General features: G+C 39.8%; 1 protein-coding gene across 4 annotated transcripts in view; it reads left to right on the top strand.

Moving 5' to 3' along the window:
* Nucleotides 1-12961, top strand: part of TNFAIP8 (TNF alpha induced protein 8) — a 59059-nt gene that overhangs the window by 30622 nt on the left and 15476 nt on the right. The window contains exons 1-2 of one of the 4 annotated variants that reach the window (XM_063423611.1): nucleotides 7757-8015; nucleotides 8109-8226. The exons of 1 other annotated variant lie outside the window; for it this stretch is intronic. In XM_063423611.1, coding sequence (XP_063279681.1) covers nucleotides 8196-8226 — 31 coding nt within the window. In that variant the 5' untranslated portion in view covers nucleotides 7757-8015; nucleotides 8109-8195. Of the gene's footprint in view, nucleotides 1-7756; nucleotides 8016-8108; nucleotides 8227-12961 lie in introns of those variants that run through there. 2 more of the 4 variants (XM_063423612.1, XM_063423613.1) reach the window with 2 other exon arrangements.

Genomic DNA, 12961 nt, shown 5'->3' with positions numbered 1-12961 from the left:
CTTCTTTCTGGAGAGCTGTGCTAGTTTTGGCTGTGGTAGAGTTAATTTTCTTCACAGTACCTAGTACAGGACAATGTTTTGGATTTCCTCTGGAAAGAGTGTTAACACAGGTGTGTTTTCCTTACTACTTGCACAGATCCAAGGACTTTTCAGCTCCTCACCCCATCCCACCAGCAAGTGGTTTGGGGCTGCACAAGAAGTTGGGAGGGGACACAGCCAGGACAACTGACCCAAGCTGACCACAGGGACACTCAGACCATATGGTGTCCTGCTCAGCATATAAAGCTGGGGGAAGAAGAAGGAAGAGAGGGACATTCAGAGTGATAACATTTGTATTCTCAAGCAGCTGTTACCTGTGATGGAGCACAGCTGTCTTGGAGATGGCTGAACACCTCCATGCCCATGGGAAATGCTGAATGAATCCCCTGTTCTGCTTTGCTTGAGTGCAGCTTTTGCTTTGCCTGTTGAACTGCCTGTATCTCAACCCACGAGCTTCCTCACTTTTGGCCTTCCAATCAATTCTCTCCCGTGCCCCTGGGTAGGGGTGAGTGAGTGGCTCTTGGGGATCAGTTGCCAGTTGGGGTTAAGCCATGAGGATAACAGCCAAACCACTGAATACTATTTGATATGTTTGCTCTTGAGAAACTGTTTTATGCTTGATTATGCACTGAAAACTTGTCTTCACTAACTGCTAACTTCTGGATAAGTTAGCTCTCAGTGAATGGTATCTATGTGACTTATTTTTAGTGGGTTTTGGCAACATGATATGCACAGACAAGAAATCAGAATTACATCAGGGTTCACATCTCAGACGTCACGGTGTTGCTTTGTGTGTGAATTTTCAGAGTGATTTTGAAACAAAAGAGATATGCCAGTGAAACCCCTTCTGAGCTGAGAGGAGTTTTGTACCATGGCAATGTGGTGTTCTGTAAGAAATAATGATCACTGTGAGGTTGAAAGGTAGGGATCAGTGTGAGCCACCATCCCAGGCCTGTGTGGAGACTGTGCTGTGACTGATAATCCAAAAATTAATGGGAGATGGAGCTAAAATTTATGAAGAAAGCTTAATTTTGAGGCTAAGTAAAGGAGTTTCCTCACTTCTTAACCACAGGAGCTTTTGAGTAGAGGCCACAATAGCTTAAAAACAACTGTCGTTGCTGTTTGGAAACTTCAAATATCAACAGGTTTATGACAAGGACGGTGTTTTGGAAGATGCACACTGCATGCTGTCTTGACAGTTTGCAAGGGGGTTACTATCACGTTGTCTTCTCGTGCTGTCAGCTCTGAACAATTATAAATGTGGTCATGGGTACTGCAGAGATGACACTTTCAAATGTTGTAGCAAAGTTATGTTCAATATAAAGCAGGTTCAACTTTATGGAACCTTTTGTACTTGTATCTTCCTGCCCTCTCTCCATCCACTTTCTGTCGGGGAGAAGAGCTGGGGTGAGGACTGTCTGTTAGGGATGTTAGGGAAGTTTACCTGCATCCATGAGGAATCCAGGATCTGTCCCCCCACCTGCTGCTTTTTCCTATCCCTCTCTTGGTGGGCTTGTTGTGGATTCCTTTGTCATCCATCCCATACTGCTGCTCATTTGGCTGGTTTGTTGTCAAAAGAAGGTCTTCAGACATACTTTTATACAGCTTACTCTGTGGAGCCCCAGATTTTGGTCGCTGTGAAGGGCCACACCAGCAGTGTGGTGCGGGCTCATTCAGCACCAGATTTGTCATATTTTGCTTTTACCATCTGGAAATGGAAATATGGACAGACCTCAGTACACCAGTAGCAGGTGGAGAACAGATGTTTTAACAGGAAGGTCTAGAAAAAGGAAAGGAGGGCAGCATGGGGTGGGGAGAAGAAAAAAATGAAGTGCTGGATGCCAAGCATGGTGCAAATGCTGCTGAGTGATCCCCTAGTAAAATTATCAGGTGACAATGACATGTTTTTATAATTTGTTAACTTATAATTGTTAACTTCTACACTTTATTAACCACATGGTAGCAACACACGCAGGAGTATCATTCATGGGTTTCCCCAACAGGTGGGGGTATTGTGAGTGTTTCAGCAAGAGCTGTAGTCGTCTGCATTGGCCTGAAGCGTGTTGGGCGAAGGGGAAATAAACGAGTTAAGGAAAAACAAGCAGCAACGATCAGACCAAACCCAGGAGAACACATATTTTTCAGATCTGCATTATAGCTCGACCTGCTAATCTTTTATTTATTTTGTTTCTCTGTCTTTTGTGAGCTAAAAACTAACTGATTGTTTATATGCATACAGAAAAATAGGTTTAAAATTCTGCACCATATATAACTGAGATGTTAGAATTGTGCTGTTACATGTAAACACTGAATACTGCTGGAAACAGTATTTTTGACATTGATCATAAGCTAAGCACTGTCTCTGTTATCTTGATACGTCTTGTTTATGCAGAAGATAAAACAATAGTAAAGTTTGGCTACAGCAACAGATAGGTTATTGTACCTAATATCTTACTTAGAGAATTATACTGTATAAATAGTGCTATTAAAATCACACAGCTGATCAAGATTTTTTTTTTTTTACCCAACTCCAAACTAATTGAATTGCACAAGAGTTGGAGTTTGGTTTTGCCCTGCTCACACCTCACGGATAGTGCACATTGCGCTTTCTTGGGCAATAGGAGAAGTGGCACAGCTACAGATGGTGTTGCTTTACCTCTGTGTTAGGAAATAACTTTAAAATAACTTCTTGGTTTGCCTGGTTTGCTTGGTCTGCTTGCAACTGTTTAAGTGCATAACTGAAAGCAGAACAACTTAGATAAAGTGGGCATAATTCAATTCTTTGTTTCAGCAAGAAAGCTGAAACTTCACTTTTTTTCCTGTGACTGTACCCCTCTGTCCACACTCTCCCCGTGCCCCAAGCTGCACACACGATGTCTGTGTGCACCTTCCTGCCCCTGCGTGGCGGCAGCAGAAGGCAGGCTGCAGGTCAGAGCCGCACCCCTGAGAGCTTGGCAGGGGGATTCCTGCATCTGAGGAGATGGACAACGCTGGAAGAGGCAGCAGATCCTGCCTTTGTGCTGCAAGATCTCACTGCTCTGAGAGCTCACCCACCAGTCTGAACTAGAGAAGCGCTGAAAAACAAAAATATTTCCTGTTTTATGAATCTGTGCATCTTGAAACTCAGTGCAATTATGATCTGCCTGCCTCAGGAAAAGGTTGCAGTGATACTGGAAGGAAAGGAGCAAGGCAAGGGCACACCTCAGTGTTGTCTTTGCCTGCTTAGTCAATCAGTAACTGCTGTAAAAAGGCCTTTCAGTTAAAATCTACAAGTTATTAAGGCCTGACTTGCAGAAGCAATAGCTATAGTTAATTTCCTAATGATATCTCAGCGTGGCTTCCAGACTTGAATTTAACAATTTCCCACTTACTTCTACGAGGAAAAAAATCCCATTATTTGTATGAGGTTTTTTCATGAGATACTGTGTAAGCATCTTGTTGCCCTTATTAGAGGGCAGCATGTTTGCAGATTCCATACATATATGCAGATCAGACCTGATACCCTTTTTTCTGCTTGGAAGATCTTAACCTTACATATAACAATTTTACATCTTGTTCCCTCTCAAAACATTAGTTTGAAAAAAAGTCAAAAACTTTTGAGAACTGGTGGAATGCGTTATAGTGTGGCACATAATTTCCCAGTGCATTTTTGAAAATTGTATACATAAATAATAATATGTAGTGAATCAGTATAGTATCCAATGTTCTCCTTATTCTGTGTGAAAACTTGCATCATGTATCTACAATCCACACGCATTGAAGAGCCTCAGAAGCTGAAAATCTGTTAACGCAAACTTCTAGTATCAGAAATAGGTACAACAGTTAATTTCAGCTAAAAGGAGAAATGGCAAAAGGTTTCCTTGCATTTTTCCTCTAGGAATTCTGGCCTGCCCTCTGCAGCATTATCTGTCCAAATGGTGTGGTGGGTTTTAAGCCCATCATTGTAGGAAGCTACATTTGTTTTCTGAAAGAGAGTCTGCCTCACAAAATTTTGTTGTGCCTGCTGATAGTATTTTCAGAGATTTTGTCATTCTTTGTTTTGTCCTTCCTACTCCATATCAAATGCAGAGTTTACATGTACACCTTTTCCTTTTCCTCGCAGTTGGGAGTGTGGTGGGAAATCCACATCTCCTTAGCTGCTATCAGGGTCTGTCACGTGGTTTCAAATAAATCAGTAAGTTACAGTCAGCAAAAGACACACAACTTACTTAGGGAAAAGGACTGGTGGCTGTTATCTGTGTCAAGAAATTGTAGTTGGGCATAGGTCTTATTTTTTTGTTGTTTAAAGGTTTGCAATCCATTGAATGTGATGTTCTGGAAGAGCAGAAACCATTCACCAGACAACTTTAATTATGTTGAAAAATATGGGGAAGTTTGGGTTGTTGTTTTTTTTTTAAATCCCATGAAAATGTAATGTCTGAAGTGTGACCATTACCATGTCCTTCTCTAGAACTGTTCTAGGGATGTACAGGGTTTTTCTTGCAGTAGATTTAGTCTTGCTTCCATGGCAGCTGCATCCTTTTGAAAGCTTCTTGCTGATACTTTTCTGGTGGTAGTGCTGCTTCCTCTTTTTTTTTGAAGCAAAACATTATATTTTTTTTGATATTTCAGAGTGTTCTTGGCAGCAATTTTAGCACCTTTTTTTAACTTTTTTTTTGCTACTAAGATGCTTATTATTTGTTAGGTACTTACAAAATACATAATAGGATTTGCAACTTCTGTATCTAATGAAAAAATCCTTTTGTAAAGAGAGCTGTCTCACAATTGATTGTGACACAAAACATAAGCAGGGGTTTGAGCTGGACAGGGGATGTGGTGACCCATCCCTTCACAACTTCCCAAGTACTACTGCAGTAAGCCAGGGCCTGGCTCTACTCTGCTCTTGGTGTGGTAACTCTCCCTTAGGGTTTAGCAGAAGTCAGGATTTACAGATGATGAGTTAAAAGCCAAGCCAAATCAAAACTAGCTAAATTTTTTTGCAAAGTAAAACCGTAAGTTTTTTTGTTTCAGCAGAGAAGGGTGGAAAGCACCATACTCTCCTTGTCTTACCCAGCTTTGAAGCTTTTAGGCTTTTAGCCACTGAAGTTTGTCAGCCCATTGCAGTTTTTATGGGTTTGTTTTTTTGGTTGTGTTGGGTTTTTTTTGTTTGGTTTCTTTTTTGTTTGTTGGGGTTTTTTGTTTTGGTTTTTTTTGGTTTTTTTGTTGTTTGTTTGTTTGTTTTTGGTTTGTTTTTTTGTTTGGTTGGTTTTTTTTGATTGGTTTGGTTTGGGTTTGTTTGTTTGTTTTTGGGGTTTATTGGGGGGGTTGTTGTTGTTTTGTTTGTTTTGGTTTTTGGGGTTTTTTTTTGTGTTGCACACAGACAATTTAATTTTCCTCTGGAAATTCTGGCCTTCCCTCTATGACAGCATCTGTCCAAATGTGTGATGAGTTTTAAGCCTTCATTATAGGAAGGTACTTTTCTGTAAGAGAATCTGTCCTATGAAATTTAGCTGAACCTACTAATTATGTTTGGGGAATTTTTGTCATTCTTTTTTTTTTGTCGTTCCTTTTCCAAATCACATGCACAGTTTACAATTAAAGAGGGATTTTTTGGGGTTTCCAGGGTTTTTACTCACCATGGGATCCAGATCAATCTGGATGATTTGATAAATGTCACTTCCCTGTAGATGAAGTGACGTCTGTTACCTGGGCTCCAGTGTTTTTCACAGACTCTACTTAATTTTAACCTGCCTCCTTCCATTGCTCTTTCTGTCTTTCTAAGGAAAATAATTAAACCTGATTGGGTGCAGACTCTGAAAAAGGTCCCATTATTGTATGCCGATACAACTCCCTGCTTAAGCAGAAAATTACATACCTAACCAGTCTTTAGCCAGGTTAGAGTCTTTTCAGCCAGTGCATGTTTTTTTAAGAAGCCTAACAACCAAAATGAAAGAAAAAATTTCTTGAGTCTGAATTGAGACTCCTGGATGCAGGAGTAACAGGGCTGCGTGAGGAGATGTGATTTTGATTCAGGAGAGAAGAAAAAAAATAAAATCACTGTATTTTTCTTTTATATCCAGTGAGGTATAAAGTTTCTGAGAGATTTGAGAAATTCTAATTTGCAGAACTTGCTGACGCTTAATCACAAGTGTTATTATCTCTGTGTCTGTCATCTAAAATAACAAAAGGCATCCATCTAATATGTAAATCTGATCATGCAGGGATCTTGATGCTTGATTATACTCCTATCTCTCTGCAACGCTTCCTTTGATGAAAGGACCACAGAGGCTATTGCAGTTTTTCTGGACTAACCTTATGTTTCTTCCTTTTCCTTGTCTATTCTGTGTGAAGTTTTTTTGGTTGGTTGGTTGGTTGGTTGGCTGGGTTTTTTTGAGTGGTTTTAATCTCCTAATTGCCCTAAACTAGTACTTTTTTTTTTTTTTTTACCTTGAAAATGTGGCTTCTTTAGCTACTCTGCTGTTGTAATTAGGGTGATAATGATTTTCATTCTCTGTGCTTTCAAGGATGCAGCATTGTATACCACAGGAGATGATAAGGCCTGTAGAAGACAGCTAGGTTCTTAAGGATGTCTGTAAGGAACCCATGCAATTATGTGTATGGCAAAACAAGCAATTGGCAGTGACACCAAAAGCCTTTAAATAAAATGAAATCTGTCTTTCCTAGGTGTGGAAGGAGTACATGGCAAAGGACAGTCCTTATAATAAAATAACTTAAATTTAAGCACATAGAAGTGCTTACATTCTGAAGTATTATTTACCCCAGTCCGCAGAATACTTTGCTGTAGGTAAAGAATTCATACTGTATATGTTATCCTACCCACATCTGGTCTTCCCAGCTCTGTGAGTGTTTAAGCATTAACGAGTACAAGGGAATGCTAAAATCTGAACAGTTTATTTGCTTTTTTTTCCTCTGTGCCCCAGTGCAGAGCAGCGGACAGCTTTGGCTCTTTCTGACTTCACAGTGAAACACACTCACTTCTACTTGACTCTATAATACATTTGCTAACTGTTAATAGCTGTTAATGGTGTTACCTCCGGGAGACCTGACAGCCCGTCAGGCCCACACATTCAGCCCTGTGAGACAGAGAGGGAGGTGGGAATGTGATTGCGTGTTGGAGCTGGCAGTGCCATCAGGCCTTCACTTGAGAGACCACACCTCTCCTTTTGTCAGAGCAGTCATGTTTCCAGCGAGGTTTTGTCCTGTTCACTGTCATAAAAATCCATTACATGAGTAAGTAGGGGAAGATGGTTCCCTAGGATAATGATTTTGCTGTAGGCTGTGCTAATTGAAAATAGGCTTCCAAGTAATTCCCCCTGATTTTGCTCTTCGTGACACACTGCAAACAGTGAGGTGTCTGCAACAGACCCCTGTTCTCTTGCTGTAAATCTGTGTCGTGCAGTAGTTAAAAATATAAATCTTTTCTGGGATGTGTGTGGGGCAACTGTGGCACAAAGAAACCAGATAGTTTTTCGTAGAAGGTAAGGTGAATTGCTAGTCTCAGGGTAGATGGCACCATGCACTGAGCATGAGTGAAAGAAAATTACTTAGCTTAAACTACCTGAAAGGAAACTGCTATTTCTCATCTTTAAGCACGTATTAAGTCATCCAGTATTAGTCAGTGTAATTACGGAGGCTACAGAAGTAATTCCAGAAATGAAATGAAATGTACAATTTAGGTTTAAAAATAAAACTATCTAAAATAGATTTTCCTGCAAGTTAAGGGAGCCCCAATGTGTTTGTCAGTCACCGCAATCAGACACTGCTCTGCACTCAGGGCTTTTTTGGCCTCTCCTGCTTGCTTTCTCATACCACGTTGGCAAGCTGCAACAAGTGAAAACTCCACCCTTCCTACAGACTGGGGAGAATAAGATTTATAAACGGCGACAGCTGGAGAGTAAAATCGGGGCTCCTGCGAAGGTGCGGGTTTTTCAGGCAGCCACTGTGCGCAGCTGAGAAAGGGGCGGGATCCTTTTCGAGTACGTTAGTTGTGATTTGCTGGATTCGTAGACTTTTCCCCTCAAAACCCCAGCCCTCTCTCTCTCACTCTTTTTTTTTTTTTTTTTGGTGAGAGAGAGCAAGGGAGAGAAGTTGACTTGCGGCTGCATCTCGGCGCGCACGTCAGCCTTAGTCTGGTCCCCAGAGCCTCGCCCGGCACCATGAGCTCGGAAGCCGATGAGCCCAAGGAAGGTACGGGTTTTTAAAAACTTATTTTCGCAGGAGAGGAAATGCGCACGCTGCTTCTCCTCGGAGCACGGAGGAGAGTTCTGCTCTCTTTAGCTTTCTGGTATTCAAAGGGGAGGGGAAAAGGCCTTTGCAAAACTGTTCGGAGTCCTGCCGATTGTGCGGGATATTGAAGTGACCCAAGTGTTGGCACCCAGGGATGTCTGTCGGTCGTGGCAATGGTAATTAACTCACACGTGGAGTACAGATAAGTGGAAGAAACAGTGTTTCAAAACACTGGTAGTCAGATGTCGAAAGAGGAAGGTTTCTTTCATTTGGAAGCACTGTATTTTTCAGCAAAAGAGGAAGTTGCGTGGGGGAGAAGTGAAAGGTCATTATTTTGGGAATAAGGTTAATGCCACTTACTTCCCCGCGGATGAGTGTTCATGTGTGTGTGTGTGCATGTGTGCGTGTTAAAACAGAGGAGTGTGCCAAAGCTACAGCGTGCTGCTGCTTCTGGAGTGTGGAGCGTGTGGAGGGGCTGGAAGTGCTCCAACAAAAATGCAATTATTCTCTAGTGTTGATCGAGAGGGGGGTTGTGAGAGGGATTCGGGCAGTGGGGAGCAGGCGGGGGAGGAGGAGGAGGGCAATTTCCTGAAAGTGCTTATATACAAAAGAACATTTATATAGATGAGGGAATAGGGCAGTGGTGGGGTTATAAGCTGGATTTCTTAGAATAGAATCGACGTTTCATGGTTACACATAGTCCTTAGGGAGACTCAAGCATACAGAGATCCAGTACGGCTGAGAAAAACAACTTAAAAAACCCCAACAGAAAAGCAAGCACTAAGGCGACTTAAGCGTTTTGTATTTGGTGAAAACGAGACCTTTTCGGAATGTTTCAGGTGGTTTTCCCCTCACAGTCTGTACACTTCCTACACTTGAATATAACATTACAAGGAACATCTGTCTGTTTACTTGCTTAAAAGAGGATTTTGTTGATTTGCAAAAAAGTCTGCTTGCACTGGATCAAAATTAATGCTAATAATGCTGGTAGAACCTGGTAAGCAATGGAGCCCAATAGCCTCTGTTTTGGTAAGAATAATCCTTATATTTTTCTTCTTATCAAATGAACAGCTGAACCAAAAGGCAGACTGTCTTTTTTTCTTTTTTTTTTTCTTTTTTCCCCAAGAAGATTTTATAGGACAAATTTATTGAAAAGAAGAACTGCAAAAACTATTTCTCTATAGAAACTTTGAAAAAGAGAATATGTAAACATTCTCCCTCAGTTTTACAGCAGGAGAGATCTGTTTGCATGCTATAACAAGAAAGATCCTTTGGTTTTATACAGGAAGCTCCAGACAGTTTTAGTAAGCTGGCTATATTTGAAATGTAATTTTATTTTTTGAAAAAATGTCTTACCTTCTTAGATGACTCTGATTCTCAAAATCAAATCGGTTTGCCTTTCTGTGCATTTCTTCATAAACAATTTGAGGTGCCAGGATTTTCACGCTGGAAAAAAAGCATTTGAAGCAGGTGTCTGAGACAGAAAAAGAGTAGCTTTTTGATTAGTTATTTTTAACTTGAGGAATATTTGGGGTTTGCTGTTCTTTGTTCTTAATGTGTTAGAATGGAAAATGAAACAGTAACCATTGTGGTAAGATGAAGTACAGATGTCACTAAGAAGGTTATTCAGTCAGTATGTAAATGTATCCCTGGTAATATATTCACATCTTTAAAAGAACAATTTAGAAAATGCATGAGAAAAGTGTGTGTGTGTGAGTGAAAACTAGGATTAACAGGTAAAAATGTAGAATTGCAGCTTTTACACTACTTTGCCTAGTCTGACTGAACATTTATGGAAGCACAAAATACTGAAAAATGCAGTCAAATACCCGTGTATTTGTAGTGACCCAGTGTATATAGCATAAAATAGTCAGAGTCTTTCAACTTACAAGTTTCAACTTTGTTTCATGAAGAAGCTATGGTTTTTTGCATAGAGAAAATGAATGCTTCACAAATTCAAACTGGATGCGTGGCTTAGTTTTTTGACACTGAGGATATATAATTTTTTAAGTGGTTTACCAAAGGGTAAGTTGTTGATTTTTCCTTTAGGTGCAATATTAAATGTCACTCTAAAAGTGAAATTCTGATTTGCCCACAAACTATATGGCCCACCCAGGGAATTAGGAGGTAAAGGCCTATGACTAATTATGGAAGGAGTAGAGGGTACACTTGGACAGTTATAGAATAGGTATTTTATCAGATTCTGTACATTTCAAGGCCAAAGCTACTGAAGAAGGGTATAGTGGCTAATCTGCTACAAGCTAAAAAATGAAAGGAGGAAAAGGCTACATGAAAAATGCTGGTTTAATGATGTTTGTAAATCTAGGCAGATTCTTCTGTTTTCCTTAATGCAGAGATGCTCAAATGGCCAGGAGCTAGTAAAGGGGTCTGTGAGGAGCTCTGAAGTTCAGATGCAGCTTCCAGGCTCCCAGACCATGTGTTGGAAGATGAGCCTCAGTGAAAAGGAGAGTTGAGGTTACAGTAATTACATTAACCATTGTGTATGCTCTGCCAGTGATCTGATGCTGAAGTGAGCAATACTTCACTTTCAGCTACTTTATACAAAGGAATTGAAGTAATTGGAGAACATTGGGATCTCTATAAAAAGTGGATTTAGTGTGGATTATTTTTAAATCCCACATAAAAGATCATAGGCTTTACTACTGTAAAAATGAACTATACCCACTGTTACAATGAAACCCAAAATCAAGGTCAATTTTGAATTACAAACTCCTAAATATTTTCTTTTTGTAATTAATCAAATAATGGTAGAGCATTTGACCTCAAGTAAAATCTAATTTTTTTAACAGGAACAGAGAATAAAAAGACATTGCTAGAAGATAGGCATTACCCCGCTATATATTATATTGATTGCTGAATATGGGATACGCAGCAGTCTATGTGGGGTTTTCAGCTTCTGCCTTTGATGATTTCATGGTCTGTATTAGAATGGTAACATGAAACAGGTTTTTTTCCTCCCGCCACGCTGCTCAGTAACTCCAGAACAATCTTTGTATTCGTCTGTATCCCACAATGCCATGGTAAATATGTGCATGTGTCTGTATGGCATCAATCTGTATTGCATTTACAGATTCCAACAACTGTCATGATATAAATAGCCCTGTCAGATTTTCTTCTTTTCATTGCTTTTGCTCCAGATGAAACAAACTGTGTGTTAAAGTCCATAAGAAGGCTACAGCATTTAACTGCATGGCATAATTTCATTCTGGTGTTCAGTGGTGGCATGTCACTTACCATGGAAGGTACCAAATGGTTTAAGGCTTTGATTTGACTGAATTCCTTTCTGAGGCCTGAAGGGAATGTTATTAGTGCTGTCGTGTTAAAAGTGTGTATCATGAGTACACCTTTTGAAATACATAGCAATACCATCAAAATTACTGTGATGTGAATGCATTTCTTCGATAGAGGGAAACAGTTATGTATGTTAAGCTCTGGAGAACTTCATCTTCATTCTACATGTTTTATGCGGTATATTTAAAAAAATAACAGGGGAGAAGTCCAATATCTCAAAAAGTAAAATAATAACAGCTATCAGAGTGAATGTAATACATATACTGTAAAACAATGGATATTGTGTTACAAACTTGGACACAAGTGAGAGCCTGCACTTGCACCTTTTTCGTACTTAGTTTTGAATACCACATTTCAAGAGAGAGAGAGATCACTGCATTCCTACAAGTGCTTGGAGATTTTTTTAGACATGATTAGCATTTTTTTAATCCACATGAGATTACTGAAGAATGAGCTCACCTGTTTTGTTCCTTTTAGAGCTCAGAACAACACAGGGGTTATAAAATCATGGAGCAGTCACTTGTTCAAGAAGTTAGTACTCCCTCCTGTAAGAGTCCTGGATTTGCTTTGACATTTTGCAGTTACCTCACATATCTGAACGTTTTCCAAGCTGGAATTGTGTTCAATTAAACAACAAATCGACTGTTCTTGTGCTCCTACAGTCCACTTACTCCACCTACAATATAAGTGGGACTCTGTAATGTATCATTCTCCATCCCACTAACTCCAAAACTAGAATTTGTTAGAAACTTCTTTTATTTTATGACAGTGAATGGAGAAATCCAAACTGTAGAAGTAGAGCATGGAATTACTTAACTCCACAGATTTGACTCACCTTCTGCTCTCACCCCAAAGACTAAAAATTGTGGGCTTCCTTTGTTTCACTGCTCTTTGCTTACCCTTCCTTGTCAAAACAATAATCTTCATAAAACCAGTGAAACAGGGGCCTTTTGTTGTAGTAGTCTGGACAATTCAGTTCAGAAGCAGGAAGAATCATCTGGCCCCAGTGGATGTGTTAGAGATCTTGATTACTCAATTTGAGAACTTTTTTATTTATCTCACAGATAACTTTCTTACTGCTGATGAAGAGAATGAAAAGCTTGCTATACATGGCTATACATATTATATACACAGCTTTGTAAATCATAGCAATGCTTGATGATTTGGCATTTTGTGCAATCTCTTCTATAGTTAATTAGACTTATTAAAGGACAGGGTGATAGGAAAAAAGTATCCCTCTAGTACAGGGAAGAAGGAAAAAAATGAAATAAGCTTGTGAGAGTTTAGGAATAATTATTAATTACCAGATGCTATAAAACTATATAATATATGCATGAAGAAAGCATTGCCAGAGGTACCAATAGCAGGACAAAAAGAAAACCAG

Source organism: Prinia subflava, chromosome Z (assembly GCF_021018805.1).
Source record: "Prinia subflava isolate CZ2003 ecotype Zambia chromosome Z, Cam_Psub_1.2, whole genome shotgun sequence".
NCBI lineage: Eukaryota > Metazoa > Chordata > Aves > Passeriformes > Cisticolidae > Prinia > Prinia subflava.
The sequence above is the reverse complement of the archived record's forward strand: the minus strand, read 5'-3'. Positions and strand labels throughout refer to the sequence as shown.